Source organism: Theropithecus gelada, chromosome 7b (assembly GCF_003255815.1).
Source record: "Theropithecus gelada isolate Dixy chromosome 7b, Tgel_1.0, whole genome shotgun sequence".
Lineage (NCBI taxonomy): Eukaryota > Metazoa > Chordata > Mammalia > Primates > Cercopithecidae > Theropithecus > Theropithecus gelada.
The window spans coordinates 60,673,434-60,687,589 of NC_037675.1; the positions used below are offsets into that span (position 1 = coordinate 60,673,434).

The window sequence follows — 14,156 nt, forward strand, 5'->3', positions numbered from 1 at the left end:
CTTCCTCTCCCCTCCCCTCCCCTCCCCTCCCCTCCCCTCTCCTCTTTTTCTTTTCTTTTCTTTTCTTTTCGAGACAGAGTCTCGCTCTGTCACCCAGGCTGGAGTGCAGTGGCACGGTCTCAGCTCACTGCAAGCTCTGCCTCCCGGGTTCACGCCATTCTCCTGCCTCAGCCTCCCGAGTAACTGGGACTATAGGCGCCCACCACCACGCCCGGCTAATTTTTTATATTTTTTTTTTAGTAGAAACCGGGTTTCACCATGTTAGCCAGGATGGTCTCGATCTCCTGACCTCATGATCCGTCTGCCTCGGCCTCCCAAAGTGCTGGGATTACAGGCGTGAGCCACTGCGCCTGGCCCAGAATTTCTGTAGTGTTGAAATGTCTTTAGAGTAAAAACAGTGACCTTGTTCCTTATTGACAGATTATTCAGTAGTACTAAGTACCAACCAGGGTAATTACACGAGCTATAGATAAGGTTACATCTCTTTCTGGCAGATTTTCCATTCTGTTATTGAGGGAATTCGTTCATATTTGTGGTATATAAATTCCCTTGTTGCCTTAGGCGCTGACACTTTTGAGATGACTTAGAACTTGAATGTATTTAAACTCTTTTAAGACAGTTTTAAGAACTGACCTCATATCTGTCAGATTATCAATTAAAATCCAATTTGGTGTATAAGTGTTATTACAGCGAGCACAATTAAAAAGTGTGTGTGACAAAGTAATTTTGAGTCCGATTTGACCTGTTGGCCATTGGGCTGTATTGATCAGGATCTGAAGCCCTCTCTCCCATGGATGGTTCAGAGCCCCATCCTTTTGTGTTCAGTGGTCAGTTGTTTTACTCTCTCATCAGGAAAGCACGGAACGACAAGTTAAATGTTGTGGTAAAAGTGAAAAAATTAAGCAGATTTTATTATAATTTGTATTTTATTTAGTTTTTTAACCAATTAGCAGTTTACTTTTCATTCTTCCCTTTTTGTTGGCAATTTATTACTATGCAGAAAAGGAGCTGGGGACATAAAAGGAGAAAGAAATATGAAAACGTGTTTAATACTTATTCTCTTAGTCACCACTTTGGAGCATTTTTTTGCCCAGCACTGTGCTGAGTGCCACAGGACATACCAAAAGTTAAGATAACGTTGCTGCCTTTGAAAGCACATGGCTAATTGGAGAAGAAAATGACACCTGTGAGATTTGTGTGCAGTTCAGGGCTTACACTGGTCTGACTGAAGGACACGGAGCTCAGCCATGTAGGAGGGGCACTAGCAGGGCTTATTGTAGAAAGTGGACCTCAAAGGCAAGGACCGTTATATAACGAGAGGTGGGGCCAGGAAGGCAGTGTCAAGGAGGCGTGGAGCAGCAAGGATGTGGGAGGGACATAAGCACAGCTAGTAAAGAGAGCCCTGCAATCCTGGCAGAGAATTATCAATTGGGTTGAATGAAACCAGGCAGGAGAGCCCGAGATTCAGGCATTGTGCATTTCTAATAGCATAAGTCAGCCCAGGATCACATCATAACCTCCTCATCTATAAAATGAAGGTCATGAAGGTAGCAGCCCTGCAGCAGCTTGTGAGAATTCCTCCAGCATGTGTGCAGCGCTGGCAAGGGTGCCTGCGTAGGAGCTGCCCAGTGTCCTGTTTATGTATCCATGGGATCAGAACTGGTGCCGTTTGTTCAGGAGGAGGACACTGTGTGTTTAATAAGGTTTTTTAGTTTGGTCTTTCGGTTTCGCAGGACAGGTTAGAAGAGGTTAATAGCTGGACCAGGGCAGCCATCAGATAAGGGTCTCTGTTATCCAGGTGAGACCTGATGACTGACAGACAACCTCGAGGGAGATGAAGAAGCCCTTGAAGGCTGATTTTGTGCTTAGGGACAATGAATAGGAATGTTTCAAAGATTATGTCAGCATTTCCCACCTTGCCACACTTACTATCTTTCTTTCCTGATTATTTCATTCCCAAAAGCTGGTGAACTTCCCTATTTCTTATCTTGCTGTCTAGGGATTTATTTCCTGGCAATGCCATCATTACACCAAAGTTCACCACAGTGAAAGCCTGTGGCATATTCCATGGGCTATATTTTAGTGAGCGCTTGTGTTCACAGTATTTAAGATTATACCTTAAAGGTCTTCCTCATATTTTACAAATGCCAGTGGACCTTTTGGTCAGGGGCACCTGCCACAGCTTTGTCTGGAGCCAAGCAGGCAGTTGGAAAGAGGCCAAGGCAGGGAGGAGGTGCCGGCACTCCCCATGCCTGAGTGAGTAGGATATTTGCAGCATGAGTGACCAAATCATTCGAAGCTCTCAGAAAGAGATGGCCTAAAAGGTGTGCATTTGAATGGGGAGCTACAGGCACGAGGGACCGTACTTTCATGGGAAGAGAGTAGAATGGGCACATCTTAGAGAATTTGTTCCTCAGGTCCTCAGGGAATAAGCAACTTTTCTACTGTCTATGTGTGTATGGGTGACATGTAGCAATTTAAAATTTACTCTGTTTTATTCAGTAAAACAGACCTCTCTCCGCCAAAGGCTGGGGGGTGGCAGGGAGTGGGAGACAGCAACTTGGAAGCAGGTTTATATTGCAAAATGAACCCACCTAAAACACAATTTTATGAAGTGTTCTGCCGTTCTTTTTTTCCAGATGCTCACTTAGCACGGCAGCCTGGGTGTAGTAAACCACAAAAAGCTACTCTAAAGTAGGGGGATTTGGCCTAAATCCACTGAAGCAGAGCTAAGGCTGATCTAGCCATCCATCCTTAACTTATTTTAATTACGCCTGGATGTTCCAATTCTCTTGGCAAATTTTTGAAATACTTGAGTAGAGCAACCTAGAGTTGAATACTGTTTTAAGATGGCTGGTTTGTTTCCTGCCTTGTAAAGAAAGTTAGAGTACATGTCTCAAAAGTTGCCACCCTTCAGCACTTCAGAACACTGCCAAGCTTTAAAAGCAATTAATTACAGAGATTAGAGACTGATTCTGTGGATGACAGATGATACTAAGAACTCTGCAACCTATAGAACCATCCCTGAGGGCGGGGTACTTTTCTTCCCTTTCCCTTAAGGTAGGGTTTCTTTGATCCAACAGGCCGCATGCGTGGGGTTACAGGTAGATTTTCTTAAGTACTAGCCATTAAAGTTTCCAGTCTCTTTGTGGGCCACATTAAGAGAAACTAAAATTGTTTTGAATTAGAGCTAGTGTTTAGTCCAGACAGCCTCTGGGGGTTGAGGAGCATAAATATATACAATTTCAAAAGCAAGAAGTTCTGTGCTCCATATGGGGAGCTAATGAAATGCAAATCTGATACTTCAAGTATTGTTCTCACTCTGATTTTCAACTCCTTTTCTTTTAAATGCAAAACAGAAGGACTCAGCAGAACTACACCATAAAATGGTTTCTTCAACTCCGTGTGAAAAGGACACAGAACTAATTTACTTTTTTTCCTGTAAGCAGAGCTCTCCTCGTGATTATAGATGTTTTCACAGCCAGTTGGTTTTCATTAGTGGCAGTTTCAGCCCTCCCTATTGTTACTATTCCTTGGCCTTGCATGGCCGCACAATGGTGTTTGGACTTAAATTGACTCAAGGGCTTCTAGTGTCCTGGAGTCTAGGGCTACCCAGTTGAGGCCCTGATGCTGCGAGTCGGTTTTTCCCTGTTGTGTACTTTACCCATGCCAATTTAGCTAAATTGTTCCATTTAAGCAGGGGGAATTTCCTAACACGATATTCTGGGGAACATGTTCATGAGAAAATGGTTGTCCCAACAATGACAAAAACCATCTGAAGAAGTCTGCCAGGGCAAGGGCTCCTGTAACGGCGTAGGGGTTATAACGACACCACAGCTCAGATGAGGTGATAGAATGGGCCTTATTTGTCACCTTAAACAATTTTGCATTTTGCCTAGATGCTTTATTTGGGTTTGAGAACATGAAATAGAAGAGAATGGTATTAGTACAGTAGGATTCCCAAATTTTTTCCTTCTCTTCCCTACTTAATGGCACATGAAATAACATTCAGTTTAAATAGCAAGGTGGATGGTTTTAACATAATCAGGTCCCAAATCTAGAGAAAAAGACAAGCCAGAGGCATCCTTGGTGGGGTGCCTCATCCAGCTTCACCTGGGGCTTCTCTTCTCCTTCGCTGCCTTTGAGTGCATGCTTTCACTTATTCAGCCCTCATCTTGATCTGCATGTGTCTTGAGGATTTCAGCTTATCATCTGGTTCTCCCAATGACTATAATCACTGTTAAAATAAGGACCTCATCTTCTATTTCCTTCTTAACACTCTCAGGCCTCATGGGTGTCATACACAGAGAGGAAACACTGGTGAAATAATGGGTATGACAGTGCTTTGGAAAGTGATCATAATTACCATTATACTAAGCACTGTTTAATGGATTCTTAGCTGCATATGAATATTAAGGATACAAAGGTACTGCTGCTTTGTTTTTCTAGTGTAAAAAATTCTGCCTTGTAGAACGTGCATATAGTTTATTGCATTCTTTCTATGGCCAGGAACTTTGCTAAGCACTTTATGTGCATTCATTTGCTTAATCCTCATGTGCACACATACAAACACAAACCCTTTCTGGGGGGAGGCAGGGGGGATGCAGTTATGTAGTTATTACTATCCTTGTTTTACAGATGAGGAAACTGAGGCTTAATAAAAATTTTTTGCTCTAGTCACACTGACCAGGAAGTATCGGAGACAGGACTGGGACCCAGCATGTCTCACACCAAAGCCCCTACCTTCAAAAGTTGCATGTGACATGTGTACATCTTGCTCTATATTTGTGTGTTTACGTCTTTATCTCCAGTCCTAAATATGATGATGCTTTTTTAAGAGCATAGACTCAAAGAACAAATCAAGTCATGTTAATATGCCACATTAGTTATAGGTTGTAAGGAAGTAAGATTTTAAAAATAAGCCTAGACCATGCATGGTCGCTCACGCCTGTAATCCCAGTGCTTTGGGAGGCCAACGTAGGAGGATTGTTTGAGGCCAGGAATTCAAGACCAACCTGGGCAACGTAGTGAGACCCCATTTCTATCAAAAAAAAAAAAAGGAAAAGTCTGGGTCTAATGCTTACAAATTAAACAAAGGAGTGATTCTCTTGTTGCAGCTAATAATGTGATCAGGATTTTTTGCCCTGGGTAAGACTATTGTTATATCTAATAAAAATACATTTTAACATTATGTTTTATATTTTACAGTCAATACTTTGTTGTTCTGACAATCAAGACACAGATTCCTGATTAAATTAGTAAATCATTTAAGCTGATGGTAGACAGAAAATGAGGAAACAGATTTGTATTTTTGCTTAAATCCTTCCCTATGAAACATTAACTAGATAAGGGATATTTGTATAGAGTTTGAGATTAGCAGTCAAGAGTTGTGAGTTTGTGGTTACTGTCGTTTTTTATGTTTGACCTTCGACAAATCACTTGGCCATTCTGGGCCCCAGTTTCTCCATCTATTAAAAAAATGCCTTAACTATGAAGTACTTATACATTTTATTTTGCATATTATCTGTTGCTCAACTTTTTAACAATAACATGTAGTTTCTAACCTTCTCAAAACCCATTTTTTTACCTGATAGCAAACTTGAAACACTCCTGACTTATAAACAGGTCAGAAACTTAGTTCTGTCCTCCCACTTGCAATTCATGGATCCTAAATGTAAAAGAAAACAATTGTGTATGGGTATTTTCCCTAGTTCTAATCTTCCAATCCTTTGCTTAAGGAAACTAAATCATAGAACATAGCAGCTTTGTCCTCTGTGTCAGCAGAGCATTACAAAGCCCTGAAAGAATGTTAAAGCAGTTTTTAAATCCTATTTTTAGGTGCAATATTGTCAGGAAATAAGCTTTCACTGAGAGATTTTGAGAAAAAAGTACTTGAAAATCAGCAGCTGGCGTAGCAAAATGAATTATGTTAAATTTTAATACTCAAACCAATATGGTTAATAACAATATTCTTTCTCCAGGTTGAAATTATCCAATGATGAAATCAAACGGGCAATTCTAACGATGGACGAACAGGAAGATCTGCCCAAGGACATGTTGGAACAGGTGAGCTACCAGATGTATCTCAGAGCAGAAGTGAAAAGCAACCATCAACAGGGAGAGGGATGTTGAGAACATCCGGTTGTTGCTAGTGGATCATTTCCTCATCTATGAATGAGGTGGCTGAACCAACTTCCCATGTGACTGTGTTAGGAAACTTAATGACCTTATTCTCTCATTGCCTCCCAAACTGATGGGTGAGAAGGAAGATCAAGTTTGTCAAATGCCTGGGACCCACAGCATCCCTCAAGCTGCAATTACGTCATTATACCTCAGTAAATCATATAAATCTAGCTCTAGAAGAAAATCTGTGTTTCACAGGAATACTGCGAATCTCACTAGCACTGTGAGATTGCAAACCATACTACAAAAGCTGATTCATTACTAAATTCTAAATCTAATTTGTGTCTTGGTCACCAGACCCACCACCATGAAAATGAACTTTAAACCCCTCACACTGTCATCTGTATCTAAACACACATGTGTGTCACAAGGCAGTTGTAAATGTCTTGGGGCTAAGTTTTCACCTCTGTACATTGTACAGCACCCTCTTGTGTCATAAATAGCAGTAAATTTAAATGCCAGGGGTAGCAAGAATGGGATTTACACCCAGTCAGTATACATCTTTGCCCATAGTATCTTGATATAATTTTTGTTATCCATGACCAAGCAGCCAGTATTTTTATAGCATTTCTTTGTAGCCACTCCAACTGGGTCATGGGCTGTTTGGCTTCTTTGTCTACTTGTCCCCAAATAACAATGTTGTTGATCTCGCACATATTCTAGGGATTTTCACCTGTCTCTGCCCCCTGCCCCCTGGTCTGGGCCTTAACTTTTCTGTGCTCTGTGATGATAGTCTCAGAATTCTGTAAGACTGTTCCATCCTTCTGTCTCATTGTTTTGGGGATGAGCTCACATTTTGAATGGTTTTGGTCAAGAAGTCCACATTTGTTAGAGCCAGGTCTACCTAAGGTCAACTGTGGGCACAAGCAACTAGGATTCTAGACCGAACTCCAGTTGCATCTGTAGGCGTGCTTTGCTCCAAGAGCAGAGAATAAGGGTATTTCGTGTTGTTAACAGTAATCCTGAGTGGCGAAGTTGCTCTGGGTAGAGCACCTGTCTATCTGCACGTGTGTTTTCCATGGTTCTCACTGATGTCTCGAAGGTCTCAGACACCATGCAGGGAGGAATGATGTTTGCAGAGTCACTCCCTAATGGACCTGCCCACTCCTTGCAACCTCTGCAGCTGGAATAGTCCTGGGGGAAAACCCTCACATTTGCTGTGGAAAAACTCTTCATACTGTCCTTCAAAGGTTTTATTTAATTATCAAAATAGTTAATGATTATGTTCTCAAGTCTCTTGGGGTGCTCTGTGTATGAATGGTTTAAAAGTATCCCCTGAACCCAAAATTTATTTTGAGAGCATTTTCTAGCTCCTCCATACACCCTTCCCTCCCTCGCTGTTGACCAGTCACACAGAGTCTTTGCTCTGGGACAGTGGAGCCTAGCTCCCTCTGCCCCTCCCAGGTAACCCTGCCTTCAAGTTGCTGCACCCAATGTGCTAACCCAGAGTGAAGGACTATGTGTAAAGCCACTTTAGTCCTCCTGGCTTCAGCTCCTATTAACAAGGTTGTATGTTTTAAAATTCCACAAGATCTGTTTACTATGGAATTGCATCCAGCAAAATTCCTCCTTGAGGGAAAGGATTTCAAAATCTTGCCAAAAGGGCCTGCAGTGCAAATAGAATGTACTTCAAATAAATGCAACAAAGAAAACCAGTCTACTGAAGCAGAATCTGGCCAAGTAGGATATTTTTTGACCTGGCCTCTCCTGATAATTCTGTGTGTGTCTTGCTCTCTGGTCATCTCCCACGCTCTTTCTTTTCCTCCCCATTTTACTGTTTGTTCTTTACTTCCGTTTCCTCTATACAACACTCTTCCCAGACAAGTGTTGATGCCAGCATTTCCTTACTCCTATTTAGGATGTGCCTGGTGGATGCTTTCATCCCCTCCTCTCTTGCTGCTTGCAGCTGCTGAGCTCTGATCTCAGATGAGAGCTATACTCTCTTCTTTCTTGGAACACATATCTTTATCCTTATTCCCAGATATTTGCCTGACTACCCATCCTCTCTTAAAACTACCCACATACAGTCCTTTACACAACTCTCCTTTGAGAGGGGACTGAGTTTTAGTGTGGGTCCTGTGCGCTTTTAGGTGACAAAGGAGATGTAGTGACTGTGTTATTCTGACAGGGGACAAGTGGGCTCAGCACAACAAGTTTGCAGGGAGAGAGGGGACTATGCAAATTAGTGAAAGGATCCCTGAGGCTAGAACTCAGTTTCCTTGCCCAGTGGGTAAAAATCCAAGCTGAGGGAGGCTGGAGTGATGCTTTCCTCTCTCTTTTTCTTCCCTTCTTCTTGCCTTCCTCCCTTCCTTCCCTGCACTGAGAGAGAACAAGATACATCCTGAATAGTGTCACCGTTTGAACTCAGGAGCAGAAATGCCTAGAAGCTATCAGGCCCCCAGACCTATGAACTCCCTGGCATCTACTTCCATCTTCCCCCACTTCCATCTCATTAAGAAGGAGGGGATATCCCTTCCCTTTGCTCTGGCCCCATTCCTTCCTTCTAGTCAGGACCCCAGCTGGATTGACTGCCCCCTCCTCTAGGTCTGCAGCCCCACCCTCTCTAAGCTCATTCAAGTGTCAGCCTTTAGCACATAAACACACCCCTACATACAGTCTCTACACACATATACCACACATACACACCCTACACACACACACCTACACACCCCTACACACACACTGTGCACACACACCCCCATGCACACACCCATTACACACACACACACCTTATACACATGCCCCTCTCAAGACTCCCCATCCCCATCTAGCTACTGTCTTCTCTCTGACACTGCCAGAGTCTTGAAAGCCATCCACACTCTCTTTCCACCCACTCTGCTGCACTGTCCTCCCCTCCCTAGAGCTCTTCTCAGGGGCACTTGCAACTTCCCTGTTGCCGGACACAGGGGATACTGCAGGGTCCTCATTTTTCTTAGTTTCTTGGGAGGGTTGGCACCCATGGCCACTTGCTGCATGCTGAAATGCTGCCTTCCCGTGGCCCTGTGAGCCATGCAGGCCTCTCTGGCTGCATCTCCGTGGCCTCCTTTTAAAGGTTTTTCCTTTTCTTGTCCTGGCCCCTTGAATACCGGTTCTCTCCAGCCCTGCTTTTTTTCTCTTGACGGCACCTCTCCTAATCTCACTGACACCTGCACCTTCAGTAACCTACCTGTTAAAACCAATGCCATGCTTTAGCTTCCAAACGCATCTTCCTAGGGCTTCAGACCCATTTGTCCAGCTGCCTAATAGAAATCATTACTTGGTTCCATGCAATCATTTTGAACATTAAACTCACCTTCTCCTCCCCATTCTGGCCCACCCTACCTCCAGCCTTCTCTTCCTGGGTTCCCTGTTACGTTATTGCCTAAGCCAGAAGCCCAGGCGTCATCTTTGACTCTTCCTCCCTCATATACTACAATCCATCAAGTCAGGACAATTCCATTCAAGTCTCATAAATAGCTCTATAATCTGTCCACTAGCTCCACCCTATCCAGGCCACTATCATCTCTCACCCAGATTACTTAGATTACTTACTGTACCACTATCTAATCATGACCCCCTCTCATTTTTAATCTCTTCTAATTCTTTTTCCATCCCTCAAGCACGGCGATTTTTTTAAAAAATGTAAACTCACTCTCCTACATGAGATTTTCAAGGTATGTCCCAGTGCCTTCAAAGTAAAGACAGAACTTCTTATAAGGCCTTGCTACTCGCTGCCGTTGCCTACCCGGCCCTCTCCCACTGACATTACCACTGCCCTTCTACCTGCATAAGTGCTGTGCTGCCCATTCCAGGCCCCGGCACACAGTATACACTCTGCCTGGAATGTATTCTAGCCTCACAGAACACTTGCCTGTAATTCCAATTCTCCCTCTCTGCTGATGACACCCAGACTAACTGACTTTTCTGAGGTCCCTCAGTTAAATCCAGCAAACATTTGAAAACCTACTAAATGGATCATCTAATTCCAGCATCAAATTCTGGGGAGAGCCTCAAAGTCAAGAAGGTCATGTTTAAAAAAAAAAAAACAAAACTAAGGGCATTTGATCTCCAAAACAGCATGAGTCCACAGGTCTTGCATACACATCCAAAACGTGTGTACCTTGAAAGGAAATAAGACACATACAGAAGCACTGTTTCAGTTTTAAATATTGTTACTATTTCTTCCACATCCCATGCTCATTTCTTCCTTCAAAATAAACTACGAAATTAAAAACATCAAATCCCACTGTGTTCCTCTCACCCAGCTCTACATGGAAGGGGGAAAAAAAAAGATTGAATTAGATAAACCAGAAAAATAAGAAAATGGAATGGAAACTACAAATGGAATTATTCATTCCAGCATGATGTAACAGAAAAAGGTGTAGAGCTGGGAGTCAAGAGACCTAGGTTCTATTTCTAATCACTACACAAACTTGCTTTGTAATCTTGGGTGAGTGGCTTACTCTCTCTGGACCTCAGTTGTGTCATCTTCTGATGAGAGCATTGACTCTCTGAGGTCCTTCTAGTGGTCTGTGAAAAAGAGGTTCCAGTAGAGAACTCCCACAATTCTGATTTGAGAGGCAGTAGAGAACAGAAAAGTGCCAGGGATGAATCTTATACCCATTTAACTACTTTCAAGTAAAAATGAAAAGATTTCATCATTTCTGTTGTATCTTAACCTGTGAGCAGAGCTTATAAATTCAACAAGAGTTAACATTTTATCTTTGGACAAATTAACTGAAAGGGTGAAAAATTACTACATGGATTTAAGTGATAAACCCGGTTTTAATATTCATGTGTACTTTTCAGCTCTTGAAATTTGTTCCTGAAAAAAGTGACATTGACCTGTTGGAGGAACATAAACACGAACTGGATCGGATGGCCAAGGCTGATAGATTTCTTTTTGAGATGAGCCGGTGAGTTTGAAAATGCTTAGAATGTGAAGATGTCCCTTCCCTTTCTAACTTCATGAATTTTCAATTCATGTTGAATTGTTTGGGCTAATTAACCTGGCTTAACTTGAAAGCTTTTTCATTCTAAAAATCTTCTCAAGTCTGAGTGATGTGGAATTTCATTGTTCTGTTTATGTCAGTTCTTGCCTATGGGTGAGCCAGGGTGAGGGTTTTTTCACAATTATCTCTATTTCTGGGCCCCTTTGGCCTTATCAAGTAATAACTTTTCTTGATTCCAGTCAGTATCATTCTCCTCACCAGTTTGATTTCTTGGGATATTGTCTCATACTTCCAAGTAGCTTAGGATGGCAAGGTGGTTGTAAAATAGAAAAAAAAATGAAAAAATATATATATATGGACAGATTCTGACAATGTCAGTCTGAAGCCCACGTAACTGAACAACCAGGGTCTAGATGTCAAATCATGACACATGCAGACATCACTAATCGATCATGGCACTCTTCCCACGGAGCCTTGGCAAGCTCTCTGAACCCTTCTCCAGAAAGCCCTGAGGCAGCCACAGCTTCATAATTAGGTTTGGCATATGAGCTAAGTCGATCTGCTATCTCAGGCCTAGAAAATTGATTCCGCATTAGAGAAGGACCAGTGGTCCTGAAACTCTCAGTGAACCTCAGGGCACAGCTTTCTCCTTTAGGGGAGCAGAGAGGGTCCTCACTGTGAAAACAGAGGGAGGTTTGCAGATGGGAGTGAGGAGAGGACAATGTGGGAAGAGGATACTGGAGACCAGTTTTTACTTTGGAAAGTAAAATGGAAAGTTAAGAAATTTGGAATTTCGGAGAAGTGTAGGGAACTGTCCTTTATTTGCACTAGGATGTTCTTTACGTTTTCATTCCCTTTTCTCTCTTCTATGCTCAAGAGAGTTCCTGGGACTCTGAGGGAGGAGAGAGGGGCTTTAGTCAACAGCAGCAGCAGCAGGCTCCCACTTTCTTTTAGCAGTTGCCGTGATTGGAGCTAAGGAGTCTGCTGCAGTTGGCCAAATAGCCCCTGTAGGTCAGACCAAAATGGCCTCTCCAGGCAAAGCTGGCTTCATGTCCTGTGTTCCTGTCCATGAGAGCAACTAATGTATGCGTGTGGGTGGGTGTTGGGGGAGGTGCTTCTAGGTACCTCCACCTCTATATGTCACTAAGTGAACCTAGATATATTAAATGAATATCAATTAGTACATGTTTGCTCTTACAGAATTAATCACTATCAGCAAAGGTTGCAATCGCTGTACTTCAAAAAGAAGTTTGCAGAGCGTGTGGCAGAAGTGAAACCTAAAGTAGAAGGTAAAGTCAAGCTGCCTAGATTGGAAATTATGTTCGTCATTACAACTCATTTAAAAGTGCAATCCAAGTGCATATAGTAAACAAGATGCCCTTGGTGATTTTTTATTTTTTATTTTTTGGCTCAAAATCTTTTAAAATTCTGAGGGATGATTACTTAAGGTCAATGCTTGATGCACTGCCCTAATCTCGGGAGCTCACAGCACGCCTCCTGGTCTCCTCTACAGGGTTGGGCTTTTGACTACAAGGATGTGAGGAATTAATCTCACTGCTATTGCATTAAACCTGTAATTAGCTTCCTTACAACAGAGCCTCAATAGATTTGTCAAAGGAAAGATTTGAGGATGTTGTGTGGTTTGATTTTTAAAATTTTTAAATGTTTGAAATGTGGGCAAGGCCACTGAAGAGCACAGCCACAGAATGCAGGCTGGAATCATGCATCAACCTAAGCTCTGATCCCTGTTATGACACCTGTAAGCTATAACATGTAACACATTTGACCAGTTTTCTGTCAGTGGAATTGATCAATACTCCTGTTAACCTGACTCACACCAGACAAGTGTTTGTGAAGAAATACTGGAGATGGGATTGCTATTCTAGATATTCCTCAGTGCTTATGACTGATGAGTCAGCCAAGAAAGGCCTGAGAAAGGATAGGATTTTGCAGCTGTCTATGGGTGTTGGTAACAACTTGAGTTGGCTATCCCTGTCCTTGTTGTTTGCTTCTGGTTTAAGCGTTTTGAAAGTGCTCTGAGTAACCCAACAACTCAGTCTTACATCTTCAATATCTGTTATTAGGTGTGTGAATTTAGAATGGGTATCACTGAAACGGCTTGATTTCAAACAACGAAACACTTGGTAATCGTTGTGTTTTTATGTGTTTTGTTTTGAAGCAATTCGTTCTGGCTCAGAAGAGGTGTTTAGGAGCAGTGCCCTCAAGCAGTTGCTGGAAGTGGTTTTGGCATTTGGAAATTATATGAATAAAGGTCAAAGAGGGAATGCATATGGTTTCAAGATATCTAGCCTAAACAAAATTGCTGACACAAAATCCAGCATCGACAAGTAAGTATGGGATCTTCCAACACTTGGGGGAGCCAGGTGTGTAGGTCCAGGCTCAGATCTGTGCCCCTCTGGTCCTCCTCAGCCTTCATGACATTGCAGTCTTCAGTTGGAACTTCTCTTTCTCACTGCTTTCTTCCCTTCTCTGACATTGACTCTTCTCTAACCTCTCTCATGACTGCAGGCATCTCCCATATTGCTGTTGGACCAATTATGCTTCATCCATTTTTGGTCCACAGGGACATCATCTGTTCTAAGTTTTGCTGTTGTTTTTGTTTTGTCCTCCCTTTTTTAAAAATCAGTTTTTTGTAAACTTTTTATTATAGTATAATATACTAAGAAGAGGTCAGTCATCACAAATGTTGGGCTTGATGATTTTTCACAAATTAAACACACCTGTGTAACCAGCGCCCAGCTCAAGGACAGAATGTTACCAGCACTCGACATCTCCCCAATGACCCCTCTATAGAAAACTGTGTTCCACAGAAAAGAAAAAAACTGATAGTTGGTGCTAGAATATGAAGCTTTTGGGGTTTTTAGGTTGTGTTTTTTCCTTATACAGTGGAGCTGGCAACTATATTAAAAACTTATGTATAAATGCATTTTGGCTATTAATACTCAGTTGCTCATTGCAGGTCTCATTAAAATGCTTCCTAGAAAGTGTTCAATGCTGCATTTTAGGTGAACAGATTCTCAT

At 42.3% G+C, this 14,156-nt stretch overlaps 1 protein-coding gene across 2 annotated transcripts in view; it reads left to right on the forward strand.

Moving 5' to 3' along the window:
* DAAM1 (dishevelled associated activator of morphogenesis 1) overlaps positions 1 to 14,156 on the forward strand; it is a 180,981-nt gene that overhangs the window by 151,524 nt on the left and 15,301 nt on the right. For both annotated transcript variants that reach the window (XM_025392188.1, XM_025392187.1), the window contains 4 exons: positions 5,982 to 6,066; positions 10,972 to 11,078; positions 12,315 to 12,403; positions 13,294 to 13,462. In XM_025392188.1, coding sequence (XP_025247973.1) covers positions 5,982 to 6,066; positions 10,972 to 11,078; positions 12,315 to 12,403; positions 13,294 to 13,462 — 450 coding nt within the window. The remainder of the gene's footprint in view (positions 1 to 5,981; positions 6,067 to 10,971; positions 11,079 to 12,314; positions 12,404 to 13,293; positions 13,463 to 14,156) is intronic.